Below are 16,797 nucleotides of genomic sequence, written 5' to 3' on the forward strand. Positions count from 1 at the left end.
CTTGAAAGTGGAAACAAGGAATGTGAGATCATGACCTTATCGTTAAGAACTAAAACATATTTAAAAAATATTTACTAACTAATTTCAGGACAGGCATTTCTATTGCATAGGCTAGTTGACTTCATGAGTCTACTAATCTCAAAGGAACTATTTACCTTCATACACCATTTGTCTGTTAAGTACCCCAATGGGAAACATGAATGGAACTAGAGCATTTGTTTACTATCACCATGAAGATCATAATCTGGCATGCAGCAGTAAGCTTAGTTTTCTCATGAAAGAAAACTCTCCCTGTAAAGTGTTTAAAAAAAAACAAAACCAAAACCAAAAAACCCTCACACAACAAAAACAAAAAAGAGAGGCTTAGTTATTTGCCAGCAGTCAATTACATTTGCTTTGGATGATTACAGAAGGCAGAAGGCAGGTTTGGTTCTACAGGAGGATGATTTTCATGGAAGAGCAGGATGACACCACACTCAGGAAATGCCCTATTTAAGCAGCTGTGGTGTGTAAAGGGTGAATAAGAACATAAGATGAAAGCATGTGCACACAACAGTGATAGTCGCTGTATATGAAAGGTATGTTAGAAGATGAATGCAAGAGCAGTACACATATGATCTTTGAAAGAGGCATCCAAATGTAACACAATTGGAAGAGGTACTCACTGGGAAAGATAAAATAAATTCAATCTTTAACCTGAATGTGAACAATGCCTGCAGAGTATTTTGACATATCTAGTATCCTTTTGTTTTACTTGATTATGAAATGTGTAAGGTCAAATAAATTTAAAAGAATTAAGATCAAGTAATGTAATACATTGTAATCCACCAGTGACTTGTCTTTTCTGAGAATACAGTCCTTTGCCTTCCTATATGACATGGATTACAGCGTATGTAGTCAAGATCGATAATTCATAGTGGAAAAAACTTCTCAATATCAATAACTTCCTTAATCTCTCTTTTTCATTTTGTATGTTTGTATGAATGTGTTAGCAATATAATTTTAATATTAAAGAGAAGTTCAGTACAGCTTCTGTATTCACAGAGTACATGTATTTACTTTTAGCCTTTGGAGACGGAGGAACTTCTGGGGACAAAATGCAAGACTGATGTTCTGCGCATTCCAGTGGGCGTTCCTCTGAAATACTTGCATTTCCTGTTTCCATATATTCTGCAATTTAAAGATACACATACACTTAAACTCCTGAATTAAGGGGGTTTATTCCAATCAAAAGTATATTTGCTACTTCATTTTTCATTAAAGCCTTTCCAATTTTTCATATTACAACCTTGTAATTATTATTAACACTGCTGCAAGGCAATCATTTATTAAAAGTATTATAAAACACTACAATGGCCAGTTCTTTAATCTGCTGAAACTGTTACAGAAATCTCATTGTAGGAGTAATGAGTTGCGACTATCCCTGTGTTTTTCCTGTCTCCTTGAAATATCTATGTAACTGTTCCATTATATTATTACTGTTGGAAGAACCTTCTTTTGTTCTAAGTTTGTTAAGAGTTTTTAGTCAAGATATTCAGGATGTTCACAGTAAGTAGATATATTGACCCTGTTAAGAAAACCAAATATTCTGCTTGCAGCACAAAGATAGTACATCAGAAAAAAGAATGCAATCTCAAAAATTTAGTTAAAACTAGCAGTCTAAAAAGCAGTGTTCTAAAATTTTTGTGCTTTTCCTCCTTAAAACTTCTCTTGTCCCACCTTCATGACAATGTTTATAAAAACAGAAAAACATGGAATGATGAACGTGCTAAACTTCAATTTCATTACTATTATTTTTGTGTAAATATATACATTATTGTCATGTGCTTTTGTACACAGGCTAGCTCAATGGAACACCAAGGCCTTAATGAATGTTATTGTTGGACAAATATTAAATAATAAATGAGAAATTAATTTATGCAATAGTGACTTTTTTCCCCAGCAGAGTACTGGTTCTCAGTTCAGGCAGTTATTCTCATCTGCATTTTCTTGATTTTCTGAAGTTGCTTAAACAAGTTATTTATGATACCAGATAGTAACCACAACAGTACATGCTGCAACACACACAAAAGCAAACTACAATAACTGTTTTCATCAATATCACACTGAAGAACTAAAGAGTTTCTGGGAAGTGAAATCTCCCTGATTTAATTTCTACAGTCTACAATGCACTTGTTCAGCTTGCTGTTATTCCTGATTAAATAACAAATCCCAAAACCCAAATACAATCTGTGATAAAATAGACATCTGAGAAAATGAAATTGGAAATGGCAGAGAACAGCATGCAGTTCCAGAATGCTTTGCAGGTTGTTGGGTTTTTTTAAAAGCATGTATGATTTGAAAATGCCATATATTAAATTTGATGGCTGGCAATGGTCCCCTGGATAATCTGTAATATATTTCTTCGTATGAAAATAGGCACTTCTATTTTTTTGTGTAGTGCTGAAAGTGAAGAAGCAAAGACGAGCTGTAAGAGACCATGAGAAAGCCAGCAGCATGACAAAATGCTCGGGAATGCTTTCCAGCTCTGTCAGCTGTATTATTCGTCAAGTTAACGTGCAAGATGGAGGAGAAATAAAAAGGAAGCTAGTCCCAAAGAAAAATAAAAGGAAAAAAGGAATTAATGCCTGAAAATATTTGCTTGATAATTGTGCAACTGTCCAAAAGCAAACCTAAAATGAAGTTCTACCAGGTGGGAGTGTTAAAATTATTGGATCAGTACAGATATTATTAGGAAAAGAAATGCAGGGGAGATTGTGAAGGACTTTAATCTTGCTGTCCAATATTCATATTAGACTGTGGTTTTAAAATAATATTCTTTGTCAGGCCCCACTTTCAAACCAATGCACTTACCTGCTGAAGGCTAGTTCTGAAGAGGAAATCCCAAGTTCAACGAAAGTCTCATAAATACTTTAAAAACTGCAGAGTTCCTTGCAGAAAACCTCTACAAAAGGCTCAGCACAAGGTATGGTGTAGAGGTTTAGAACAGGCCAACAGTGTGCCATCCTTGTAAGAGTGCAACCCTTAAAACTTTGGACTTCTGTGGGACTTCTACTCCTAACTTGGCTTTATACTATTGAAAATTCTACCGGATATGTATGAGACAAATAAAGACATGGACTCAGTTGTGAGAGGCTTATAGTCTAGGTAAATGTATACGTACCCATAATATTATCAAAGAAACAGACACAAAACAGGTTATCTACGTCAAAAGCCAAAGACAAAGTATACACAAGCAGTGGATGCTTTCACCAGCAAACAAATTCTATTCACCTGCAGCTGGGTAGAAATTCGTCTTCAAAGCCTGCCAAAACTTATTGAAAAAGATGATACTGTTATCATCATCTGCTCTGACTACGGTGTACTTGAGAGCCTGCTCTGGATTCTATCACTTTCCTCAAAAAAAGAAAGATAATTCAGAACAAAGCCAAGCTTAGTCAATTATACCACTTAATGACCAGAACAGTTTCCCCAGCTGTGGCCTCACAGAGTTTAGAGAAAAGTCTGTCATTATGACAGGGAAGAGGTAAAGGCTGTTTGGGACATGACCTGTCAGATTCATAACACTTCCTTCACCAGCTTACTGTCATCCTGTTCCATGTTTCAAAGACAGCCAGCATGACTAGCACGTAAGAAGTGAAAGAAGCGCATGTTAATACACACTTCAGAGATGTTTCCTCACTGTCCTGCTTTGGGAAGAATGGAGTATTTTACTTCTGTTGACTCAACAGAATTCAGTGAGGATTCAGATTACAGTTCAGTAAGGATTAATACTAAGAATCTCAAAAACTTTGCCTGCTTAGTAGCATTCTTTTCTACAGTTACCCGATTTTAACATAGCCCCACTCAATCTAAATGGGGCCATGTGCACAGAAAGCAATAGCATAAAAGTGGTCAGACAGCAATGGAAATAAGAGCAGTAGGGAATATAAACCCAAGAAGGTAACAAGCACTGGAGAGTTCAAACTGCTGGAACTCCAGCTTTCTCCGTTTCTGTAACACCGGTTAGGCCAAAGCCAAGCAGAAGGAACAGCATTAACACGTAAGCAGAGAAACACAGCTGCCTTTCCGCAGAGCAGCCAAAGCTAGGAAGGTCAGCCACGAAGAGAACACGGCCCAGCTCAGCTGGAGCTGCTGCTGAACTTCCAGGGGCAGTAAAAGCTCAGGTTCTAGAGCATAGCTTGCTTTAACTTCAGCTCCTCTAGGTCCTAATTCCTCAGTAAGGCGAGAGGGTCAAGATTTTTGCTTTATTTATAAACCTTGGCTTTTAGAGTAATGGCTACATTAGCCTCAGAGAACTTTTTACTTTTCCTTTTAATGGAAAAAAAACCCCAAACAACTTTTTTTTTTTTTTTTAAATGATGTATGAGCTCTTTTCCCTTTTGTTTTGTGAGCCTACCTCAGCCATGCCATGGGGTGGATTCGCATAGAGTTCCTCCCTAGAGTAACTTCCCCTAAAGAGACCAAAAGGCTCTTTAAACTCTAAAAAAGCCAAATTTGATTAGATTAAAAATCTGAACACTCACCTTTTCAAACAGAAGACTCTCCAAGTAACTAGATCGGAGGAATAAAACTGGTTTAGAAACCACTCCCCTCCACAGCCCATGTCCCTGCAAGGGGACCCTTACTCCTCCTTCACTCCGTGTCTTCCCGAAGGGCAGCAATCTTCAGAGCACCCTCTGCCCTCCCCAGGGCTCTCCCAGCATTTGGCTGAGGGTCCTGCAGCTCCTCTAAGTCCTGCCCCTGCCCAGGAGCTCTCTAAAAGTTCCTCCCAAAACAGCTTACTTGCTCCCCTGGGAAGGAGCCCACCTGAGGCTTCATGACCCAATTCCTCTTTACAGCAGCAACAGTTACAGAAAACTAACTGGTAACTGCTACCTTCAGGCTTGCTAAGGTGATAGACTTGAGCTGAGATGGAGGCTGGGCTGACTTCAGTCTCCTAAATTTCAGAGGAAATTCTGAATGACTTAATCCCAGAGAAACCTGAAATCAGTAGATATTTAAGTTATCAGCACATAAGGAGACTTTTGTGCACGTGTTCAGGGAGGAAAAACAGAAACACTCAAGCACTCAAGTACTGCTATGATCCTGAGGTAGGTAAGGGCACAGCTAAACTTTCAAAACAACAGCAGTTAAATTAATTCATAAACATAGTTAATACTCCACAGCTTTTGCACAACAGTCTATAAAAGGAGATGAGAAGTCCCCAGAAAAAAAAAAACAAAGGGGGATTGAGATCCCAATTCTTTTCATCCCGCATAGCTGTAATTAAATCCTTGACTGGAAACTTATTCCATCATTCCAGTGAGGCTGGCCTCCTGCACTCAAGGGAATGGAAGATCTACTTGTCCACCAAAAGTGAGGGAGAGAAAGAAAGAGTGAGAATACACAAAAGAAAGCCTGTGCTCATGACACCAAAGCTATTTAAACAGAGGGGAGAAGAAAGGAGTCCTGGTTCTGCAGCTGCTTATGCATTTTCCATTTATGAATAATTAGGTAACATGTACAAACAATGTTAGGTTCTTAAGCAGCTTCAGCAGAAGAGAGAGGAAACGGCTTTCCATTACATCTCCCTCCATACTCTCTATGCAGCAGAGCTTATTGTGCCTTCCCGGGGCTCGTGTCATTTTTCATCTGTTTATCTACTATGTCCTTTCTTTCATAATAACAAGAATTCTGCTTCCAGAAATAATAAAAGAGCGAGATTCTAATAGAGAGCATAGTGGGCTGTGGAGAAAGAGTTGAAAGATGGTATCGCATGCACCTGCGTCACGTTCACATGTGCTAAAACTAAAACACAGCTGGTCTGTTTAATTTTAGGCCTACTAGCCTTGGCAACATCCCTTTTATCTTCAATGCCTAATTATAAAGCCCTAAGTGCCAATACTGTTAACTGCTTCAGCACTGAATGCTGTTGTTTCACTACATCCATGAAATGCATCCAGTAGACTGGCCTTACTTGGCACAGTATTCTAATTCTCCACTCTTTGAGCACATAATGCCTAAACAGCTATTTCTTCATTACCACATAAAGAATCTAAACTGTAATAAGTATTTTTAATTGAGTTCAGTGCAACTCAGACCTGAGCAAGACACAGAAAATGATGGGACATATATGAATGACAAAGAATTAAAATTGAACTGTCATTTCTAAAAATTCCATCTATAATTAGCAGGCAGTAAAAGAATATTCAGGTGATATATAGTTTACTCAGCCTTTTTCATATTGCTCTTTAAAGTGATGTCGTTATTTATTTTCCTTCTATCAGATAATGCGCCAAAATCTCCAAAAAGATGGCAGACTTTGCAAACACAAAAAAATTTTTTTTGCAGAAATTTCAATTACTATTTTCTCAGGATAGTGAGAAGAGATGTAAAGTAAAGATCACAAAAAGACTAGGATCACTTTTAAAACCTCACCGGCAAAAGGTTTTGTTTCTTTTTAACCTATAATTTGTAAAAAGTAGTTTTGTAAATATTCTTAAAAAAAGGCAGAACACCAATAGAAACTTCTATCCACAATTCTTAAATTCTGGAGGCCTCATTCACAGGAGGCTACCAATCCTGTAGGTTTTAGTATCAGCTGAACGCATTTAGTATTACTGCCTCTATGAACTGCTTCTAAAGACATAAATTACTTTCTTCTCCTTCAAAGAAGTTTCACATAAATATCCTCAAAACCAACTCATTTTTTTTCAAAACTTTTCTTACAATTCTGTTACCCCTCTGCATATAGGACAGAACACTAGCTATCAGGCCTACCAGTAATACCAGTCATGTTATTTCCTTGTTTGTATCTGCCGGTCTCTTTATATGCATCTTTCAGCCTTTGTTTTATATTTTGAAAGCTAATGTCTTGTGACAGGGACAAATATTATGCTATAATAATGCTATAAACTGTACAGTAACACTCATAACAATGCAAGGGGGAAATGGTAAAAATGAGAATGCTAGGTAATAAAAACTTACTCTATCCTGGCAACAAGGAAAAAGAATCAATTCAATGCCATTGTGTCTGCATAAAGCAAAAATTAGGAAGAAACTTACAAAATCTGGTCAGTAATTGTCTGACGCCATTAATCTAATTTCTTTTTCCTATAAGTCTACATGAAGGAGACATGTAAGCTTCTCTAGACAATCATCTGAAGACAGGAGCTTTAACAGGAATGTGTTTGGAAGCCACTAACTCTCTCTCAGCAATTGCCCTTTCTTTGCATGGAATTCATTACCCACTGAAGTCGAACTCAATTACAGTACATTCAGGTTTCCCAAAATCCCACTTCACTGATTTTTCAGCTACAACAGGATAAATGCCCACACTTCAGTGAAAAGTATACTCAACTGGCTTTTTGGAGGAGGGTAGGTCTACTGTATCATCAGCAATGCTAGTACTGAAACCTGCCACTCCTGATTTTCTTTTTCAACTTCAGCTCACAGTTCAAACTTTATCATTGATGATTAAAGCTTCAGTGAACCCTTCGCTGATGAAAAAGAATCTCAGTGGGTTCCGCCAGGGAGTTCTGAAGGGGGTCCTCAGGTTTTCTTAAGACTCAGAATGGCATCTTTGTAAACATTTTTCATCCTTGCACATCACTTCTGACTATAAGGCAGACAGAGCAAAAATAAACAGCTGCTCGTTACAAACACAGTTTCGTCATAGTAATAAAAGCTGAAACTACTAAGCAGTTGTCTTTATATTTTCAAGGTACACATGTGAAAAAGATTGCATGTCAAAGCACCAAAAAGCCGTGAAATTGATGCATTTCTTTTTTGTGGTAAAAACTAAGGGCAGATACTGATCCATCAACATGACAAACCCTTTAGAGGGGTTTGGGTGCTCTATTTTTCATAGAGCAAGGGTACTTTAAAGAAACTTTGTTCATCAGTGGGGTTGAGACTGCAAGGTTATCACACTAAGGAGAAAATGGAACAACGCAGAGATACTAAAATGAAAATTAGTTTAGTTGGTGATGGGATTAATACCTGAAGGATGACTGATTTGGATGTTTAAGAAAGTGGAAGCTCTGACTGACCCATTTCTTGCCACTGAGGAATTTTCAGTATGGTATTAACCCTCTTTTCCTCTACATAGTGGTATGGTCACGCTGCAGCTCAGTGAGGACATAAAGGCTAAAGTTTCACCATACAGTCTGAGTCAAATTAGGAACTCCCTTCCGCTGACAGAAGGAAGTCCTACTTCCCTCACCCATATCTTCCCCCCCACTTTTTGGTGCACATTTCTGCCAGTTACCTGGGACAGAGCTAACTCTGGGACCTGAATCACATAGGAGGCAAGTTCATTAAAACAAACAAATGTAGATTTATATAATTATAATCTTATTTTTAATATTGTTACATACTATTAAATATAGATAATATAGTAAATTACGTATTTTATGTATTACTCGTTCATGAACTGAATCAGATGACTTTGCAATCTCCTGTAAGCAGGGAATATGGAAGGGATGTGTATGGAAGGAATATGTGCAGCTGGAAGTAGGGGAGGAGGAAGAGGGGGAATGGGGGAAAGGGAAAAAAGAAAATAGGAAGCAGGGAGAGAGGGAGACCTCAAGGCAAGTTGTTAATTCAGTTCAGCTATAACATGAATCTGCTCCTTAAGAGAAGACCTCTTTTCCAGCCTGCAAAATTTTCATTATACTTATAGGAGCTTTGTATCTTTGGTCCATCATCTCACTGGAAAACTTTACTGAAGCTTTACTGGCTAACAAGTTTGGAAGTTATTCAGAAAAGAAAACCTGAAGGACACAGTGTGGCCATATGACCTCATTTTCTCTAGGAAATGTTATTATGAAATACAGTTATGCAGGAGACTGAAGCATGAGCTAGTTCATATGTAGAACCAACACTGGACTGATTAAAATGGCTTATTTAAAGATGGGAACAATCAATACGGGTGGAGATGCAGCAATGATACCTGCAGGGAACTCCTCTGTCAAACACAGTTAATGAAAGACTAATCTGAAAATACAAGGAACAAATTCCACAGAAGAGAAGGAATGATGTTCAACACTGAGTTATGTACTAGCTCATTTTTCACCACTTTACTGCCATCTCCTAGAGTAAAAAACTGAAGTAAACAATGGAGTTCCATCAGTCTTACACTGTGAAAGTAAAACGAGGAATGAGAACAAACATAGGTACAACAAAATTATATTATTTCTGCTATAATGTCAAGAGTTACTGCCTGGTTTAATTTTTTTTTTTAATTTATGGAAAATGAGAAAATGTAATGAAAGGTTTTGAAAATTTGTCATCATCTTTCAGTCATAGTTGTCATTTATGAACGAATCAAGCATTTCAATTGTAGTTTACCATCACAATTTAATGGAACTGCAATGAAATATTACAGTATGTTATTTTGTAAAGAAGAATGTACAAAGAGTAACTATAAGTGACACACCATGCTAATGTCTCTTGTCAGAAAAAAAGAAAGGGTTTACTCTGAAATTCAGATATTCAACCACTTATTTTTGTGTATCTAGCAAACAAGAATTTTGTCTTTTTAATTCAAAAGACTACTCTTTTGTATAATGAAATATTTAAAGAGTAGAATTTACTATATATGTAGAATTTACTATATATATTCCTCCATGCTATTCTGATTTGTCTTTAACAAATGTGTAACTGAATATGACTTACCTTGAAGTAGAGCTGCAATTTGGAGTGACTGCTGAGATGGATGTTCTTTAAGAATATCTAAAACCGTTCTACCCAAACTGTCCTTTATGTTGGTATCAATTCCTGAAAAAGAAAATGATCTGTGGTAGAATTTTTAACCCCAAGTACTTCTGATTATAAATGTGGTATATCAGACTCAATTATCTGGCAAATTGAATGCAAGTGGTTTTACAACTGTAGCAGATTAACAGCTGTGTTATAGTTGAAGTACAGCATCCATTTCTGTTTAAAGCTTGAGTAGCCTAAAATTCTCACGCTGACATGGATTGTTTTTATGTTTCTGTAACTCATGGGGATATAAAGTAAGCTTCTTAAACCAAACTTGGGATTATTTTAACATACTGTTCCTATGAAACAGCCATCCTGAAAATAATATTTTATAAAATCAAGAACTTCTCTGAACGTTTTTCCTACATTCCTGGATTCTAATTCTCCCCAGCTGCTCTGATTCATTGGGGATTTTCTAGTCCATAGTATCAGTATGTGTTTCAGGAGCAATACTGAAAAAGTTATTAACCTTAAAAGTTTTGTACTTCATGGCAACATGTTCGAAATTCATGCTCTGAAATAGACTGAAATACTCATATGTAGTATAAGGGCTGTGTGAACAGCCAGAGCATTTCCTCACAGACTGTTCAGACTGTTGACAAAGTAATTTTTTGGCTCAAACTGTGAACGTAACCATAAATAAGTTTGAGGCTTATTCTGGATAGGTCTCACACATTGATACTGCACGACTCTCCACCTTTGTCTTGTAGGGGCTACTTTGGAAATGTTTGCCTTATGGTAGAAGACTGAAATTGTTTTTGAGTTTAGATGTACTTTCATAAAAAGTAAAGGCATGAAAGGTCCTAAGGAATGAGATTCTTCTCGGGACACTGAATAGGGGAAATCAGAGGAAGGAGGATTTATAAGGACATTCTGGAAGAATGGAATGATTTCTCTACTCACCAGAAAAGGCTGCAGTTCTTGTCATTTCCTGACCTGATGGAGGGCTTCCTAATTTGTTTTATGAGAAAGAGATATTTGTTTTTTCACTGAAAATAAAGCCAAAATATTGATGGGCTAATTAGCAGAGGCAGCTGATTTTCAGAGGCCAGAGACACCAACTTACACCTTTCCTTTGCAGTAGCTACTTATAACATCTTCTGAATCTTTTTTGAAGCAGGACTAGAGAAAAGGGGATTGTTTGTTAGATAAAAAAGGTAGAAGGTGGGGAGTGTTGCAGAAGTGCAGAGCATTTGAAGTTGAAGGAGTTCACAGCGAAGATTCTACTCCACTGTCTTGTACAACTGTACTCTGGCAGAGGCTATCATGTATAATGTACTAACGTATAACAGGTATTCTTTATCTGTGGTCTAAGGGCTTCCTATGTTTGTGTGATGTTCTCCAGTCCTTCCTCTTTTAGGTGAATTAATATAAAAAGGCCCTGCCTTTTTGAGGGCAGGTGAAGACTCCTTTCTGCCTCCTTCTTATTCATCCAAACAGAAAGTATCTTGGAAGGACCTTTTTTTCTGAAAACAGATCTCAGATCAGGTACACACTAGCTGAGATTCAGATGAAGAGCTGTGAGTAGGACATACCTTCTTTTGCAGTATATAACCCCACAAGCACTGATAATAAAGATCAATGCAATCCCTCCATGTAATGGAAGTTTACGTATCTCAGAGAAGTAATTTCTAGATATTTGCATTTTCATTAGTCTTCTCATTTATCTGAGAAGACAGTTTAGATGAGTAATTTACCTGCAACAATTCTGAACCTCTTATTATGTAGTAGATGGGTTTGTTGGGACTCTATACCCCTGTTCTCCGGTCCTTTCAGGACAAATGCAATTCTCGGAGACACAGTGCCTTCCCCTTTCTTCACAGGCACTCAAAGTTTATCCAGGAAATGAAGGAGCAAGCAGGATGGTGTGTTTGTTAGGAATAGCTAAGTGAAGGAAATAAATGAGAACATGAGTCTTCTGGCCTCGAGATCAAAGAATATTCTTGGCTGTCTTTCAGAATGAATAACAAAATTTTATGTAGCCATTTTGTTCTCAGAATACATTTATCCTCAGAATACAGTGGCACACACTGAGTCATATATGGAATTTCTGAGTCTTAGTGAAAACATTCCTTTTGTTCTCTGTGTATAGTATTTCTTATTCTAAAAGAACACTGTTTTAAGGAGAGGTACATGTGATTAGATTTGCAAAGGCTGAGAAAGATAACAGTAATTTGCATAACCAAAACTTGAGGAGGCATACACCAGATTAGGAATATTAAGGATATTTGTTCAGTGTTTCCTGTAAGTTAGATTTACCTGTTTCAAGCAAAATGCGTACTACCTCCACCTTTCCAAATAGGGCTGCTTCATGTAGTGCACTCCCTTTTTCTGTCTAGAAAAAAAAATATAGTGACATTTAAAATGCAAATTAAAATACCAATGAATCCTTTTGAAAAGAATACATTTAGATAAGAAGTATTTTTTTTTCCCCTCTATTTTATCTACACATAAAACAAATTGAATGGGCAAGAACAAATACTACCATAATTTTTATTTTATTATTCAAGATAACAACATAAATGCTGTCAGTTCTACTATAAAAACTAATAACTATATAAGAAAATATAGTAGGGATGTAATACAACTCCCAGTGAACAAGCCTGCATTTATGTAAAATTTCTAAACTCCTATTATAGGCAGTGAAAATCTAGTCAATACCATCAGTGGAACATAACTGTTCAGCAGAGTCAGCCAGTTTACATGTGGACATCTACACTCAGGTGTTTCAATTTGAAACTGGATCACACCCTAGAAGGTCAATTCAGTTGCACAGTGAGAGATGCCCTAGGATATCCCACCTGGCCTCCAGCTGACGTTCCAGTTGATGCTCACATTTGATCTGCATCATATCTGCCCCATACAGATGTCATGGATACCCTAAGGCACCTCCAATAGCATTAGATGTCTATGTTTAGATCATTTAAATTCTACCTTAGATGTCTGTGAACCTGAGTTTGCAGATTTCTGTGACACAAAATTCTTTGTGAATGGACTTTTGCACAAATAAAATTTACAATACTGAAAAACAAACTGCCTCTCTTAACAAGCTACTTTTCTTAGTATTTTACACCGCTGACTGTTACTGAAAAGTCTGAACAGAATGCCTTTCCATACAATACCATTAGCACTAGCTAAAGCACTACTAGATCTCACTGAATCTCTGGCTCATCTCTTTTTTGATAGTAAATTAGATTTTGAGTGTTTTTTATTTGTGGGCAAATGTTAAAGGTTTTACTGCTTGAATTTTTTTTTTCTATATTTTATCCAAATGCACCATTGTCATGCTTGCTATGGCAGAAAGACTTTAAAGACACAAAAAAAATTAACTCTGAAATAAAGTAGTGATTCATTATTTATTAGCTGTATCAGAATGCACCAGTGTTACAGCGATGCAATGACAGGATATTTAGAAGTAATCAGAGATCCTGAGATGGGATGTGAGCACACAGTAAGTGTACCTATGTCCTACCAATTGAGCCTGAAAACTCTTCATTATGTCCATAATAGGAACACTCACTTTTTATCTTTCTTCATACTTAGTACATGGACGTATAAAGTAGAGCATGCCCAATGTCATTTACATCCAGCACATCAGGTATACTAACAGTATAACGGAGAGGAGAAGGAAGTCAGTAAGAGAATATACATATGAAATATATATCTTAAAACAATTTCTAATCTTTCCATTTTCAGAAGCAATCCAGATGACCATTCACAGACTTATTCTGAACAAGAAGACTAAATATTCAAATTTACTTAGAGATGGTTTCAGAATCCTTTGCTCAAACAATATCTACAGGAGTTTTCCAGTAACTTCAATTGACTTCAACACTGGATAACTCTACAATGACACAGTGCAACCACAAAGGTACATGCAGAGCTTAAGGTGCAGCTCTGAAATTTCTGGGAATGAAAACAGTTCTCAGAAAAGTCACTGATAGCTATAGGTCTGATTACTGAAAAAGGTTTGACATCAGCAATCTTGAAAAAGGCTTTGACACAGCCTATTATCCTCTTTGGTATTCGTGTGGATATGGTAATTCCTTTGGACTGATCACTTACTGACATGCATAAACCTCAAGCCTATTGGGTGAACTTGGTACTATTAACATAGAGTTCCCTGTCATCAAGGATGTGAAGTACAGCTTTGACTCCCAAAATATTTGACTTTGGAAAGACAGGTGATGAAATTCAAAAGGCACAATGGGGCACCAAAATAGGGGCTCAATCACAATTGATCACTCACTGTTTTGAGAAAAGAGGAATGTCTCTCTCATATTTGAACATATTCACTACAGTTGAACATATTCTGTCATATTTGAACATGTGCCAGCAATGTGTCTTTGCAGCAAAAAAGCTAACAGTATCCTGGGCTGCACTAGGAGGAGTGTTGCCAGCAGGTTGAGGGAGGTGACCTTTCCCTTCCATTCACCACTGGTGAGGCCACACCTGGAGTACTCTGTCCAGTTCTGGGCTCCCCAGATAGATACAGAGCTACTGGAGAGAGTCACTAAGATGATTAAGAGACTGGAGCGTCTCTCCTATGAGGAAAGGCTGAGAGAGCTGGGACTGTTTAGCCTAGACAAGAGAGGGCTCACAGGGGATCTCATCAATGTGTACAAGTATCTGAAGGGAGGGTGTAAGGAAGACTGAGCCAGGCTCGGTGGTGTCCAGTGACAGAAGAGGTAATGGGGAAAACCTGAAACACAGGAGGTTCTGTTTGAACATAAGGAAACATTTTTTGCTGTGCAGGTGACTGAGCCCTGGTACAGGGTGCCCAGGAAGGTTGTAGGGTCTCAATCCTTGGAGATATCAAAAGCTGTCTGGACACAGTCCTGGGTGACCTGTTCTAGGTGACCCTGCTTGACCCTGGACCAGATGACCTCCAGAGTTACCTTCCAATCCCAACCATTCTGTGATTCTGTCAGGGATAATAATTAGTGATGTATATACCAACAATGAAATCTACAGAGGTGTAAATGTTATAGGAAGCCTGAGCACTAAATTTTCATCTTACTGAAGACAAACTGCAGAGATGGGAACCAGCCGCACCTTGACTAAAATTGATCGTTCTGTATTAATATTAATAAGGAATCTTTTTTAATGGAAAAAATTGACATACTTTAGTGACAACAGCTATCTAGAATCCATTGCTGTGGTGTGATCTGAGACTGAGAAAGATTAATGTTCTGGTATGCTGAATCAACACCTTTGAAGATAAGGAAGAGGATCTATTCTCAGACTCTTCAGTTAAGGGATGGAAAAGATCCTGATATGTTAATTGTCAGAACTGGCAGCAGTCCTTTCTATTGATCAAAATTCCCCACTGGAGGAAGAGCAAGTAGCATTTTCCTTGATGAAAGCATACATCTCATAAGAAATGGAATGAAAACTAACATGAGAAGAGGAAATTTCCTGTAGATGTCTAAGGCAAACAAATCTATCTGCAGGCAACTTGCGAGCCAGAAGATAGTTCTGTAACAATGAACCAAAGCTCTGCTATGCATAAAGGGAGCAGAGAAACTTAAGCCACCTACGTATGTAATTCATAATGTTGGGAGAGGAATCCAAAGCCAAATGCCAGATTTTTCATTTTATACTTTCTTGCTTCTTGGTCTATTCTACTGTGATATTTCCTGTCATATCTGAACATGATCCTGAAATGCTTTACAGGCATTCTGTACTGCCCTGAATTCTGGGGCAGTCTGCTTTACAACTCCAAGCTATCATGGTATAGCTAATGAATAACATATCCCAGAAATCAGGTATATATTACAAACAGTTTGTTCAAAAAAGGAATTTGAAAGGCACACCATATAAACAGTGGACTGATCTGTCCTCTACATAGGTGATTTTCTGAGCAAGAGGGGAAATATTACCACGAAACTGAAAGAAAATCAGTCTGGGAATATGGAGATTGAAAACACACTTGTAAGATGCAGATGTGTAATCCTGCATGAGATGTCACAAAGATGAATGCTGACGTAAATCTTAAAAGCTCTAGGCAGGATTTCATGATAATAGTGAATAACTAATGAGTGAATCAGATCCCTCGACCCAAAAACTGTCCAGAAGGCAGAAATGTCCTTGTTACCAGAGAATTCCGTTACCAAATTCAATTTTAACATAGGGAAAATACTGAGCCTCAGGATGAACAGGGCCAAGAGAAACTTGGAGGACTGGCTGAGTAGATATATATCTCTTTATAAATGTACATGTGGACTACTACTTGAAGATAGAAATAATGCTGGGGTTTGTTTTCTGGTGCAATAGAGCATGTTATACAAATTGGAAGGATTAAAAAATGTAGTTGCAAGTAATTTGTATATATTATTTAAGGTGTGCTAGAGTTTTTAGGTAGATCTTTTTCACTTATAATGGTGTACCTATGCATTAATATACTCTTGTTGTCTATACTACAGCAAGCAAGCTTAAGATTTATAGACAATAATCACCGCTTTACTTCCTGAAGCTTTCATTGCCTTGGATCATATTTTCCTGGCAAAGGGAACACTACCATTATATTTGGAAATTCTTCCACCCTGATATTTAATGCAAAAAATGCTGGTATTTTTTCATGAACACAGTGAGCTAAAGTCTGCTTGAGTTTGCATCAATGGATTATATATTGATTCCCTGGCATAAGTTTTCTGCATATCAAATATAGAGAACTATAGCACAAATTGTGCTAAGTATATAATAAAATAGTCCCTGCCCCAAGTAGCTTACAGATAAATACAGGTACAATGTCACAGCTGGACATACAAAGCAAGCAAGGATAGAAGGACATTGTCAGTAGGAACACCAGGATACACAAATCAACTTGGCGTACAATTTGCAGGCTCACATAAAAGCATCAAGGGTTTTATTAATTAAAGATTTTTTTAAAAAATCCCATGTAAATATTCCCATGTAAAAATTTTCCAGTGTAAATATGCAAGAGCTTGTAATTAGGTCACTTGTCTAGTCCTTATTCATAGGCAGTTTACTATAGTTTTGATATGGATTTCAGACATAATCTGAAGGACGGAATGGTAGCTTTGCAAA

The 16,797-nt window shown here is 37.3% G+C and overlaps 1 protein-coding gene across 2 annotated transcripts in view; it reads right to left on the reverse strand.

The window, feature by feature from the left end:
* Positions 1-16,797, reverse strand: part of ANKS1B (ankyrin repeat and sterile alpha motif domain containing 1B) — a 449,770-nt gene that overhangs the window by 365,377 nt on the left and 67,596 nt on the right. For both annotated transcript variants that reach the window (XM_075151688.1, XM_075151680.1), the window contains exons 5-7: positions 12,007-12,082; positions 9,661-9,762; positions 1,060-1,170 (exon numbers count right to left, since the gene is read on the reverse strand). In XM_075151688.1, coding sequence (XP_075007789.1) covers positions 1,060-1,170; positions 9,661-9,762; positions 12,007-12,082 — 289 coding nt within the window. The remainder of the gene's footprint in view (positions 1-1,059; positions 1,171-9,660; positions 9,763-12,006; positions 12,083-16,797) is intronic.

Source organism: Calonectris borealis, chromosome 1 (genome assembly GCF_964195595.1).
Source record: "Calonectris borealis chromosome 1, bCalBor7.hap1.2, whole genome shotgun sequence".
Lineage (NCBI taxonomy): Eukaryota > Metazoa > Chordata > Aves > Procellariiformes > Procellariidae > Calonectris > Calonectris borealis.